The sequence below is a fragment of the Lissotriton vulgaris genome, chromosome 7 (assembly GCF_964263255.1).
Source record: "Lissotriton vulgaris chromosome 7, aLisVul1.2, whole genome shotgun sequence".
Classification (NCBI taxonomy): domain Eukaryota; kingdom Metazoa; phylum Chordata; class Amphibia; order Caudata; family Salamandridae; genus Lissotriton; species Lissotriton vulgaris.
Genome location: NC_141695.1, coordinates 487,790,873 through 487,804,267, shown reverse-complemented (window position 1 = coordinate 487,804,267; position 13,395 = coordinate 487,790,873). Strand labels below are relative to the sequence as shown.

General features: G+C 46.3%; 1 protein-coding gene across 2 annotated transcripts in view; it reads left to right on the top strand.

Annotated features, from left to right (window-relative positions):
• Positions 1–13,395, top strand: part of GAS7 (growth arrest specific 7) — a 1,296,657-nt gene that overhangs the window by 339,919 nt on the left and 943,343 nt on the right. The window contains exon 1 of one of the 2 annotated variants that reach the window (XM_086930552.1): positions 1,227–1,334. The exons of the other annotated variant lie outside the window; for it this stretch is intronic. Coding sequence (XP_086786678.1) covers positions 1,332–1,334 — 3 coding nt within the window. The 5' untranslated portion in view covers positions 1,227–1,331. Of the gene's footprint in view, positions 1–1,226; positions 1,335–13,395 lie in introns of those variants that run through there. 2 annotated transcript variants of the gene reach the window in all.

Below are 13,395 nucleotides of genomic sequence, written 5' to 3'. Positions count from 1 at the left end.
GCGAGAAGAAGGAAGAAGGAAGCAGAGTGAGAAATCGTTCTCGGCTGGTGAAGAGGACCACGCGTGATTCAGGAATTTTATCCGTTTTGGAAAAGAAAACGGGTGTGAAGAATGAATATTTATACTCAGGACCCTATTGGTCATCGTTGTATCTTTCCCCTACAACAAAGTGCCTGCTCCAGTCCGCTCATGTTAGTTGATGTAGGCATTTGAGGACTAGATAAGCCCCAGTTTAAGGCCTCTAAATGTAACCCTCCCACTAAAGGTGGTCAGTGTTTGTCCTCAAGTCCGATCGGTTTAGAACCCTCTCCCCTTGGAGATGAGGCATTCGGCCGCTCTGTTTTCTGACCTACTTTGAGCAAAAGCCCAACACACCGTTGTCCTGGCAATTCATAAGACTGAGCTCCAAGAGAGACCGCGAGGCGATGGGCGCTTCACACGTGCTGTCAATTAGTCCGTCAAGGAGTGATTTGACCGGCTTTGTCACGCTGCCAGTGTTTTGACACCAGATGACAAGGATCCCTCTCTGAGAGTGTGACGCTTTATTGTCCTCTGTGCTGGACTTGCGCAGTCCTTATGTAAATAGTTCAAGATATGGGCGGCTGCGCAGTAGGAGGATCAGAAAGGTACGATGTTCTTTTAACTTTGGTTCTACGAGGAGTACAATTGTTAAACGACATTTCTTCCCTCAGACAGACCGCTTCCACCCGACTCGGTATTTATAGCTTTTTAATGAGAGCATTTAATTTCGAATCGCTCTCTTGCCTGTCCTGGTGTTTGATTCAGACAGGCCCGGGCCTGTACACAGGCCCAGTGACGGGAACCCCTGAAGACATGTCCCCTAGCGGGGCTGCGGACGCTTCAGGGGGGTCGAGCCCTTTGCTTCCGCTCACAAGACGGGCCTTGTTCCCCTCGGCCTGCGGAAGTGTCCGCTTGGTCCGCACAGAGTTTGCCTTTGTGTGCTCAGCATGATCTAACAGCGCCTCTCACTCGGGGAAGAAAGGGCCAGCCGAGGCTCCTCGTATGGAAACGTCTGGAAAGGCGCTTTTTTCAGGCTTAAATAAAAGGCCGAAACGTTCCCTCTTAAATCATCTTCTGAATGGGAGAGAAAGTTCAGAAAATGAAAGGTCACGCATTCCACTTGCGGCGTCTGTCATTTGCATTGGGTCCAAATCGTTCTCTCCCATATACTGCCAGGTCAGTGGTCGGTGCTTGTCACTCGTTGGCTTCACATGGGATGAGTGCGGCTCTGCAGCCCGGGTGCAGATTTAGGACTGACGTCCAGGAACCTCTCTATTGAACCTGGATAGCGTCGATCCCGGGGCTTCAGCATGGTAAGGCGCTGCTCAGCAGAAGACGAGTGACTAGAGCCCTGGTTCAGTGGAAGGAGCGTCCATGCAGCTCAAACAGATCCCTTCTCATGATTATGAAGAACTACCAATTGTACTGTTTCTGTGTTTAAGCTTACCGGGTGGTTGACCGGGACTACAACTCCCATAATCCAGTGGGTAGTTAAATGAAGGCCGATGACTGGAAAAAAAACTCCCTAAAGACATGGACTCAGCTGCTAACTGTTTACGCTTTGTTTTCATGTCTCTCTGAAAGTCACACTAATGGTGTTGTTGTTTTAGAGGAGTTGAATAACTTCGAAATCAAGGATTGGCTATCTTTTTAAAGCGCCATATGCACGCATTTGATTTTATTGGTTCATTTGCTTGCATGTTGCCTGCTTGAGAGATCCTGGGTGACGATGACATTGAGATGCATCGACTCTCAGCATCAAGTCACTGAAATCACCGCTTGTTCTTGGAAGTCGTGTTTTTTAATGAATAGTGTTCTTACTGATACGGGTTTCACGCTCAGGAACGAGTTTGCTTTCTGCAAAAGGCATTGGTTGTGGAGCAAACATAACGCTTTCCAAATCACCCCACATGCTGCTGGATCATACTGCAGTCTGCTGAACCCGTGCTGCAAGCATTAACATAGTAACCCGAAACTGCTAATTAACCATTAGGGCAACAATTTGCAATCTGCTCCTACAACTGTATCCTTCAGTCTCCTCATTAACTCTTACCAGCATCAGTCGTATAGCAGCAGTGGAGAATATTTTAACGTGCAAGAAGATAATGATAACAGTTTAATGTTTCGATGGGTCGTCTGTGATGCCAGCTGGCACCACGCTCTCTAGTGCCTTGTGGGTGCCGCCTTTTCCCTGGGTTGGGGACAGAGGTTGACAAATGCTGCAGTGTTTGGGTGTGTACAGATGCTCGTTGAAGTGAGGGACTCCTGGACATATAGTGGGCCGCTTCCTCCATGTAAAGAACCCTGGGATAAAAGTTGATGAACGAGCAGGTGCCAGCGCGGGTCAATGCATCATTTCAGTCCTACTGACCTTGCTCACTTGTGCCCACTTATCACAGCAACACGTTCCAGTCTTGTCTGGGTTCCACACATGTCTTATGGATGATGTTTGAAGTTCTGGGAAGACATTTAAAAACCCAAAGGGAGATGTCGCCCCTGTATCAGGTGGTTGTTCAGATTTATGTGCCCACTGTTCTTTGCAGGCTTGATATAAGGTCCTGCCCCTCAGACACAATCTTATTTGGTGAGGTACTGTGGAATCTTCAGAGCACCCACCTAGGCCTGGGCCTGGGTCTAGGTCTGATACCTGGGGCGATCTATACATGTCGAATTTTAATAATTAGACTAGTTCTTGGGAGGTGGGGCTACTCTTTATGTGTAAACATTCCACTGCTATTCATGGCCTTGAATCCTGTTCCCGAATGTGCTTCAGTAACAGCTATGATGTAGATTGTTTATGTGGGAGACTCGAATCTCTACTTCCTGATTCATCTCTTATAGCTCCTTGATCCGAGAATGACTCGGTTCTGTAGAAGCATCGTGAGAAGGCGCTGTCTGGCCAGGGCTTTAAGTGGGCCAGGCCTCACGGGTGCTGAGCACCAGCAGTTTTTTAAAGTGGGCCTCGAAATGGGTCCCTATCGGGCTCTGTTTTGTGCCCTGGCACAGGCGGTCAGTTTTTTCCGGACTGCAGTGACAGCAGGCACATCGATCTGCATGTGCTCACATTGGTCACTTCTCACTAGTGGAGAAGTAACGTCATGACGTCATGCCAGGTGAGCGTTGTAGGGGAAGGGACATCCTTTAAATAGTTATTTTCTCTCTGGATTTCCCTTCTCTTTTTGAAACTCCAGAGCAGCAACATTGTTGTGGTGTCACCAGGGCTTTAAGTGGAAGCTTTTTCAATATTGTATACAAGCCATAGTTACTGCTTATTTATCTTATGCAACTAACTACCATTGACAAAGCTAATAGTGCTGACTTATTGTAGGTATTGTGCTACTTGTATCATATATCTGGATGCAATTACAGAAACCGCAAAATAAAAGTCGGGTGGCACACTATGCAAAGCACAGATTTTTAGCTTATGCGTTTTTAAGACACGCCCTTAATTACATTGGCCACGTCCCTTTGAGAGACACCCCAGTTTTGTCATCCCACTTAAAGCCCTGTGTCTGAATATACCTAGCAAAGAGTTAGACACAGTTTTGGTATTTGCCTAAGCCAGGAAAATATCTAATACACATCTATCTCCTTGCTGGGGCACAGAAGTGTGTGGCATGAATGTATAGTATTTTAGTTGGCTCAAAAGCCCAAAATACCCAGAGCCACCAATTGAATTGTGGCTTACGTTTGGTCTACTGACCAGGCATTAATTGATAATGAAACCTCTAATGTGTACAAACTGGGGGAAGTTTTCAACTTTTATATATTTTTGAAATGTCAACAAAATTCTGAATTGAGAGATTGGTTGTCATTTTGACTACTCAGAATTCTGGGAAAATCCATAATGCCAATTAAATCTGAGGCTGTTTATTTAAAAGACTGTTTTGCATACACTGATTTACAAGAGGAAACTAAAATATAGGGACATTCTGTAAATAATGGCAGATGTGACACCGTTTTGTATTTCCTCACTACTTCTCAATAAACCAGTACCCACATGTGTGGGAGCTTATCTTCCATGACTGGAAAAACTTAAGCTGTGACCGTGGATGGCAAAAGAAAGAAGCCAGGCCCTAGGTTGATTTTAGGGGGTCAGCTGGCGTCTAGGAAAAAGTACCAACCACTGAAAATTCTGAAGACTACAGTTCCAGAGCAGTTCAGTTGGTTTGGCTTGTGTGGATGCCAGCACCCAGAATGCACAGCAAACATTAAACATTGGTCAAAAAACAGAATTCCATAAATTTTCCTAGACGTAAAGGGTTGACACAGCAAATGTCCCACCACCATATATTCCCATTCTTCTAAATATAAAAAGCGTCCTTCAGGTGTTGAGTGGGCTTATGATAATGGACAAGAGCACGCCAAAACTGTAAACATCTGCAGTCTATGTGATCAGCGCATTGTCAAAATATTGCCTATCCGGTTAGTCTTTTTATCAGGAGAATTGTAGGAATGGTGGTGGGTGGGACTTATGAATTTTGGCAAAAGGTCTGGAATTGTGATTTTTTGTACCCTATACTTTGACATTTTTTATGCACTCTGGGATTCACATAACCTACTTAACTGTGGATCCTCTGAGGTCTCTACTTTTTGGAAACATCTAGGATTGATATGTTTCCCAGGGCACCACCCGACACCATATTTCAATGCTACAAACATTTCCTATGGAAACTCATAAATGTTCCCTTGTGTTTAGGATATGGACCCTGCTAAAATCTTTTGAAAGTCCATGCATGTCTGATACCTCCACCCTCAAGAAACGAGGAGTAACTCTGATGTGGGTCAAGCCTTGGCAGAATGTGTTCCTATATGAGAGAGACTGAAGAGAGGAAAAATTTTAAAGGAAAAATGCTAAAATCTCAAAAAAGTAATGTTCATTTGATCTCATGAAATGTAAATCAAGGTAAATGAGGTCTGGGATCCAGCACAACAAACCTTAGAATGTGTAGATTAAAAAAATATGTGGATGTGGTGTATTTCGATATAGTCGAAGGGTCATACCTGTGATCAAATTACAGCTGCCCTATAAGCCAGCATTTTGCTTTAGTTGCGTTCTAAATTTTAAAAATGCTCTTCAACCAGTTTATCATGTGTGTAAAAACTCACAAACTCTCAAAGTCAAGATGTCAAGGGGTAAAAGGTTCGAGATCAAGTCTTGGCAGAGATATTTGCCTGCTCAAGGGACACAGAAGGGAGCTATTGTATTTTGTTAAAAATACTTGCAATCTGACAAATATCAAGTTCAGCATGATCCTCCGGCCAACCAATCCGGGTGAGGGAGACCTGACATCCAAAACTAGAAAGCTCAGGATGCAAAGATGTAAAAAATGTGTGGTTTGGTATGTTTCAACACAACCCTGCAACCAAAAGACAGGTAGCCTAAACCTGCAGTTTGTTTTTTCAGTTGCTTTACAAGCTTCCAAAATGCACTTAACTCATACATGTCTGTGAGGTGAACTTAACTTACTTCCAACCCACATAGGGGTTCCAAATTAATATCACGTAATTCCAGGGAAATCGTCTGGCTGCACGTATCCGTATGCGTCTTTCGTAGAGTTCTCCAAGTTAGCAGAGTATGGCCTCCCATACCACGTTTCGATTTCTATCGAGTGCAATACGAAATTAATTTGGGACCCCTATGTGGGTTGGAAGTATCACCACATATAAAATCTCAACACTCTGAAAGTTATAGCCTTGATGAAGTTGTGGGATTACGCCCCATATGTGACGAAACACGTGTTGGCTGTGGCTGGAACCAGAATAAAAGCCTGAAAAGAAAGGACCTAAGAGACTGTTTATAATTTTGTTTGAAAATTATTGTGTCTTACTTTAAAGGGGAAACCATTTTAATACTTAACGTGTGCTTGGGAGTTAAGTTAATTTGATATAGAGCTTTGGCTTTATTGTTTGTGAAGTTGAGTGGTTCTCCACACCTTTGAGCACCGTTGATACTCTTCTGAAGTCTGTTATTTGTGCAATTTCACTAAGAGGTGCCAAAATCCCTATAATAAATACCACGCATCTTAGGATTCATGTCTGTGAGGGGCAGAGAAGCAAAGCATGGGGGCCAAGCCTAGGCAGAGATGTGTTTTTGATTGAGGAAATTAGAGAGAATCGCCAAGTTTTGGGGAAAAAATTGTAAAAAATCTGTCAAACGTCAGACGCATCATGTTCTACAAACCCCCAGTTCAGTGCATGGGAGGTCTGGCTTGCCCCAATCGATTCCCTTAGGTATTACAGCATTAGAAAATACATAGTTTTATACTTTCCATATAGTACTTAATTTGATATCGGTCATTAAATGAACCATATACCATAAACAGCGACCCTGACACAATTTGTTGAACTGTGCTGATATTACATAAATGATTGTGCAGACTACATTATATTGGAAATCTTGCACAGATTTACTGCTAGATTCATGAAAGAATAATCGGCTCACAAAGGGCCGGATTCTGCGAATCTGGCCCTTTGCGAGCGCAATTTTTGCATTTGGGATTCATCATCCCAAATGCAAAAATCGCTAATTGCGAAATCGCATATTTGCGAGGAATTGCATTTAAGGAATCGCTATTTGAGATTCCTTAAATGCAATTCATTATCCATTTAATATTTGCGAATTCGCAATTTCTGGCCGCTATTTCTGGCCACTATTTACAGCGAAGTGTAACTTCGTGGTAAATAGCGAAAACTTAGAAAAATGCACTTTAGTGCATTTTTCTAAGTCGGATGTTAAGTCAAGTCAAGTCAAGTCAGAAATTTGTATAGCGCGCTACTCACCCAGAGGGTCTCAAGGCGCTTAAGGGAAAGGGGGACGTTATTGATCGAATAACCAGGTCTTGAGTTGCTTCCTGAATGAGAGGTGGTTCTGGGTAGACCGGAGGTGAGAGGGGAGGGAGTTCCAGGTCTTGGCCGCCAGGTATGAGAAGGATCTTCCTCCCATGGTGGCTTTTCGGATGCGTGGGATCAGGGCGAGGGCTAGGTTGGACGAACGTAGTTGGCGGGTGGGGGTGTAGAAGGATAGGCGATTGTTGAGGTAGCTGGGTCCTAGGTTGTGGAGGGCTTTGTGTGCGTGAGTGAGGAGACTGAACGTGATTCTCTTGTTGACAGGGAGCCAGTGCAGGTCTCTCAGGTGTTCTGATATGTGGTTATGTCAAGGTATGTCAAGGATGAGTCGGGCGGAGGCGTTCTGAATGCTTTGAAGTCTTTTCTGCAATTTGGCTGTGGTTCCGGTGTAGAGGGTGTTTCCGTAGTCTAGTCAGCTGGTGAGAAGTGCTTGAGTGACCATTTTCCTAGTTTCGATGGGGATCCTTCGGAAGATCTTACGGAGCATGCGTAGGATGTTAAAACATGATGATGAGACGGCGTTGACTTGTTTGGTCATGGAGAGGGAGGAGTCTAGGATGAATCCTAAGTTGCGAGCATGGTCCGTTGGTTTGGGTGCGCTGCCTAGGGCCGGGGGCCACCATGAGTCATCCCAGGCAGAGGGGGGTGTTCCTAGGATGAGGACTTCTGTCTTGTCTGAGTTCAGTTTTAGGCGGCTGTTCTTCATCCATTTGGCTACGTCTTTCATCCCATCCTGTAGGTTGGTTTTGGCGGTGGTAGGGACTTTGGTGAGGGAGAGGATCAGTTGAGTATCGTCAGCGTAGGAGATGATGTTTAGGTTGTGTTGGCGTGCGATGGATGCGAGGGGGCTCATGTAGACGTTGAAGAGGGTGGGGCTGAGCGAAGATCCTTGTGGTACTCCGCAGATGACTTTGGTGGCCTATGATCTGAAGGGGGGGGGAGACGGACTCTTAGTGTTCTTCCGGTGAGGAACGAGATGATCCAGTCCAATGCCTTATCTTGTAATCCGACGTTCCTGAGGCGTTGTACTAGGGTACGGTGGCATACCGTGTCGAACGCTGCGGAAAGATCCAGGAGGATGAGGGCCACTGTTTCCCCATTGTCGAGCAGTGTCCGTATGTCGTCTGTAGCTGCGATGAGGGCTGTCTCGGTGCTGTGGTTAGCTCGGAAGCCGGACTGTGAGGGGTCAAGGGAGCCGTTGGACTCAAGGAAGGCGGCGAGCTGGTTGTTGACGGTCTTCTCAATGACTTTGTCGGGGAACTGGAGGAGAGAGATGGGGCGGTAGTTCTTAAGTTCGGTGGGGTCAGCAGAAGGTTTCTTTAGGAGGGCGCCGAGTTCGGCGTGCTTCCAGCTTTCCGGGAAGTTAGCGGTGTTGAAGGAGCAGTTGATGATATCTCGGAGTTGGGGTGCGATGACGGACTCGGCCTTATTGAAGATGTGGTGAGGGCAGGGGTCGGTTGGAGATCCAGAGTGGATGGAGTTCATCGTGCGGATGGTATCTTCGGTGCTGATTGGGGTCCAGGCGCGGAGGGTGGTGGTAGGGGGCTTCAGTTCAGAGGTAGGGGGAGAGGATAGGTCGTTGAAGCTGTTATGTATGTCTGCGATCTTGCTGTGGAAGAACGAGGCTAGAGAATCGCATAGATCTTGAGAGGGAGTGATGTCGTTGTTGCCGGCTCTGGGATTGTTGAGCTCGTTGACGATGCTGAAGAGTTCTTTGCTGTTGTGGGCGCTGTCTAGTCGGTCTTTAAATGCTGACTTCTTAGTGGTGCGAATCAGCTGGTAGTGTTTGCGGGTGGCGTTCTTGAAGGCGATCATGTTGTCTGCAGATGGGTTTTTCCTCCAGGTTTTCTCCAGGGTGCGGCAGTTCTTTTTGGAGTTCTTGAGGTCGTCGTTGAACCAGGAGGCTCTTTTGCCTCCTGGTTTATTGGGACGGTTTTTCAGGGGTGCTAGTTCGTCAGCGCAGTGGGTTATCCATTGTGCGAGATTGAAGGCTGCTTGATTTGGGTCCATAGATCTGGCTTGAGGGTTTTGGTTCAGTGATGTGGTGAGATGGTGGAGGGTAATTTTGTTCCAGTTTCTGCGGGGAACCTGTTGCGGATGGTGGTGGATCGTTGTCTTTCTGAAGCTGAAGTGGACGCAGCTATGGTCTGTCCAGTGGAGTCCTGTGGTGTGATTAAAGGAGATGTGTTTGCAACAGGGTGTCCATTGGACACCCCTGCACCCTTGAAATCGCAAAATCAAAATGCAAATCGCTAATAGTGATTCGCAACTTGATATGTCTTCCCATTCATTCCTATGGGCCTTCGGGCCCATAGGAATGAATGGGGAGTTATTCCTTATTTGCCATTAGCAATTAGCTAATCGCAAATAAGGAAGCTGTAGGAATCGCAATAAATATTGTGATTCTTACATGAATCCCGTTTTGCGAGTCTGTAATAGCGATTCCTTATTATTCGCTATTACAGACTCGCAAAACATGCCGATGATGAATCTGGCTGTTAATATTGCCAGATTCCGAACATTCCTTGGTTAGTGTTCTAGAATTTCGTTGTCCATTTGAGAAATATTGTGTAAATATGTTAAATGAAAATAGCTGAACATTTTGCTTTATATCTATAGGCTGCAATAAGATATTGATGCAAGGTCTGCACCAATACATTGCCCAGACTGTGCCAAAAACACATAGTTCGTATTGATGCATAGGGAGATCAAAGAATCACATGTTTAAACAACATAATGTTAATTTTAGTTTTTAAAGTAAGCTCGGACACAGGTCTGTGTAAACACCTCAGCTGTGAAAGATTTGATTTTTATTAAAGGTAGTTTTGTATTTGCACAAGAACTTCGAATAATACAACATTTCTAAAACAGGGATAAGAGGGAAAGAGTAAAATGCAATATTATGCTTGGGGAATAATGAGGTACTCCACCTCCTATTAGTCAAAATACAGACAGCATATGCAGGATTCTGGATCGGAGAATATACAGCTAATTATGAAATCAACAATGTCAAAATTCCTTTGAAATTAATGTACTCAAGAATCTCAGCTAAACGTAAGACATGCCAGCATGCTCACCTACTTTAGAACTGGTTCAGAAGCACACAATCAAGACATACTTTTTCCAGAGGTATCAATTTGATTGACGCACATAAAATAAAAACATCTGATAAATAATTAGCTTATTGTTTCATTCACCTAAATATTCACATTACCTGTGCATTGTTCAAAAAGCGTAGTTTGAATGACTACCCTCTATTATGATACAGGAATGCTGGCTGACCTGCTTGAAACAGATTTCGCCAATATCAGGGCATTTATTTGCTAGAATTGGTTGAAAAGGAAGGTAATGAAATGGAAAGAGATTGTGTAGGCAGCAGATTTAGCACCCAATGCTAGATACACACTAACTGTTGAATTGGGGCATCAGTGTTGCACTTGTAATTGAGGCTATAAATACAACGTTCAGCAAGAAATAACAGTTTAATTTTCATACAGTAAAAAAAATATTTATTCAGCACTTGTTGCAATACAATAAAAGGACACGATTGTAAGATGGTTCTTTTAGTCCTTTTGGCATAACATTGCAACAACGAAAAATGTCTAATTCTATATCTGTATTTTTATTTTTAGACCTAGAAGCGTGAATAGTTTTGTCCATTGTCGCGACCCTTTACTGTAAAAGCCTTCAGTGAAGATGTTTTTGAGCTGATAAGCGTCTGACAAAGAGGCAGGAGACAAACCGAGGACTATCTTTGAGGTTGTTGAGGTATGGGGTCCAGGTCGCGTCTTTGGGGCCCAAAGGGGGCAGGGGGGAAAACCGCACCGGCCAGCGACTCAATTTAGGTGTGACAAAGGCCGCTTTATTGGAAGCAGGTACACCTTATACAATGAAAAACCCTTGGCCTGTGCCGAACAAAACTACTCCTCACTAAATATATATTTTTCCTAACAACCCCCCACCCCTCCCCTCAAATGGTTCCCCACAAAACCAACAAGAAAATAATTTGCAACCTTCAACTTTCCTCTCTACCTGGCTACATAACTTATTGTACTTAAACATTCCCCCCGATAATGCAACAGATCTTCTACAATTCCCCCATAACTTAGAAAAACTGCCCCCAAATTAGCTTAGCATCACACCAGCACCTGTTCCAGCAACACAACAAAAACCTACAGACACAAAGCACCCCGATGCACCAGCTCCCAAGAAAACTCCACCTCACCAAAACCTACCCTCCGACATACCCCTAAGAGAATACCTCACCCCAAAAAACCTGGACAAAAAAAAGCCAAACCAATAGGGAGGGACGGTGGGAAATAACATTTTTTGCACCGAAAAGACCCCACCCGGCTGCCGTGTCACTCCCACCGAAATGGTGACTAGTGACACAAAATGGCTGGCCTTATACCCCCAGCCCAAACTACAGTCCAAAACGAGCCCAACCTTAGCCCAACGCCACCAGACAGCCCAAAGCCAGCCCACGTATGGTGCTGGTCACTATCCCCCCCCTAACCCCCAAATCCCCCTGGGGGGATGGCCTCCTGCTGGTGGGCCGCTCCCCCCGAAAGCCCTATTGGGGCCCAAAGGGGGGAGGGGGGAAACAGCACCAACCAGAGACTCAATTTAGGTGTGACAAAGGCCGCTTTATTGGAAGCAGGTGCACCTTACACAATGAAAAACCCTTAGCCTGTGCCAAACAAAACTACTCCTCACTAAATATATATTTCTCTTAACAACCCCCCACCCCCTCCCCTAAAATGGTTCCCCACAAAACCAACAAGAAAACAATTTGCAACCTTCAACTTGCCTCTCTACCTAGCTACATAACTTATTGTACGTAAACATTCCCCCCTGATAATGCTACAGACCTCCTACAATTCCCCCATAACTTAGAAAAACCGCCACTCGAAAGGTGTGCTAATGACTTTCGACCCCTGCCCCCTAGGACGCCTGAACCCTCGTTTACCTGCGCACCCCCAAAGCCTGATCCAGAGCCTCCTTCAACTGCACAATTCAAAGCTCCATCCCATACCTAGACAGGTGGACGCTGTCTTCTCGGAAAAAATACACTGCCCCATATCTGAGCTCCGGGTGCTCCATCCTTCCAAACCCCTCCTTTTCACAAAAGACCTCCATTTCTCTATTACTTTTTCTCCGAGTTTTATGAATGGCCGCCAGCCTTTCTGCCCCCCTCCTAACCGCCTGGGAGCAAACTCTGACCAAATCACATGGCACCCAGCCCACCTACGCCGTCCCTCTTCATCTGCTTGACCAACGCCAGCCCCTTGCACAGTACCATATCATTCTCTCCCAAGTGTATTACTACTACGTCCAGACACACAGCCCCTCTTATCACTGTATTCAAAACTGGCAACAACTCATGCCAACGCATGCCCCCTTTCCCCTGCCACGGACAGTGAAACAGCCTTTTATCCACTTCCAGGTTCAGACTTCAGTGCTTTTCCCACTCTGCCCTCTCCGCTCGCTTTCTAAAAGAGTGTCCTAAAATGTCCTACAATGTATATTTCTAGCGCCGCCGAAGCTGGCCCCGCCACTGCACTTGAAGACACACATGTAAGAGGGCGAGAAAATGTCCTTCGTTTCATTGTTCCATCCCTACCCCCCAGTATCCTGACATACGTCCGGTAGCAATCCGACTTCCAACGCCCGAGACGCTTGATGTCCTCCTTCCCCCATCCCTGACGCGCCGCCTCCGTCGCCACCCCAATCCGGAACGAATGTGTCCCAAAAGCCTTCGGGTCCTCGCCTATAACCCGTTGGGCGTGCCGCAAGACCCACAACACCTGAGCCGCTGTCACTCTTCCCGTTCCGTCCCTGTCAAAAACGTCCCCTGCTAACTCCCGCCTTCCAGACGCCAAACGTCGGCCCCACATCGCCGGGCAGACCGCTGTGTACTGCACCGGACCCAACACCACCCACGTACCCTCGCCCCGCTGATCAGTTTTCGAACAACGCCGCCTCACCGCCACCTCCCGGTCTTTCATGTCCACCTCCCCCCATAGCAACCCCGGAGCACCCTTCACTCCTACCAATTCCGAAACCCTGAAAGCTCCGAAAAACAACCATGACATAATAGTGGCAAGCAAAGTAGTCTCACCCCGGTTGCGACATACCATTGGCAACGTTTCCAACAGACCCTGGAGCAGAACCTCAGAAATGGGCCTCCGCCGACTCACCTTGGCCCCTTTTTCCCGTGCACAGCCCTCCAGAAGGCGTGTCCCCAATTCCCCTGCCGACGGCGAGAAATCCCACCACAACTTCCCCATGAATGCCACAGCCGACATCTTACCCGCAATTGTCACCTTTGACAGCCCCCTGTCCATCAAACTCAACATGAACTGTACCACCTGTTTCTCCTGCTGCCACCGGTCCCCCTGTCTTACCGCTCCACACCGGCGAAACTCCTCCCATGCCTGCTCATAGGCCTTCCACTTGGATGCTGCCACAGAGGCTCTCACCAGCTGAACAACCCGGCATCTCCCACCAACCACAATTCCTCCG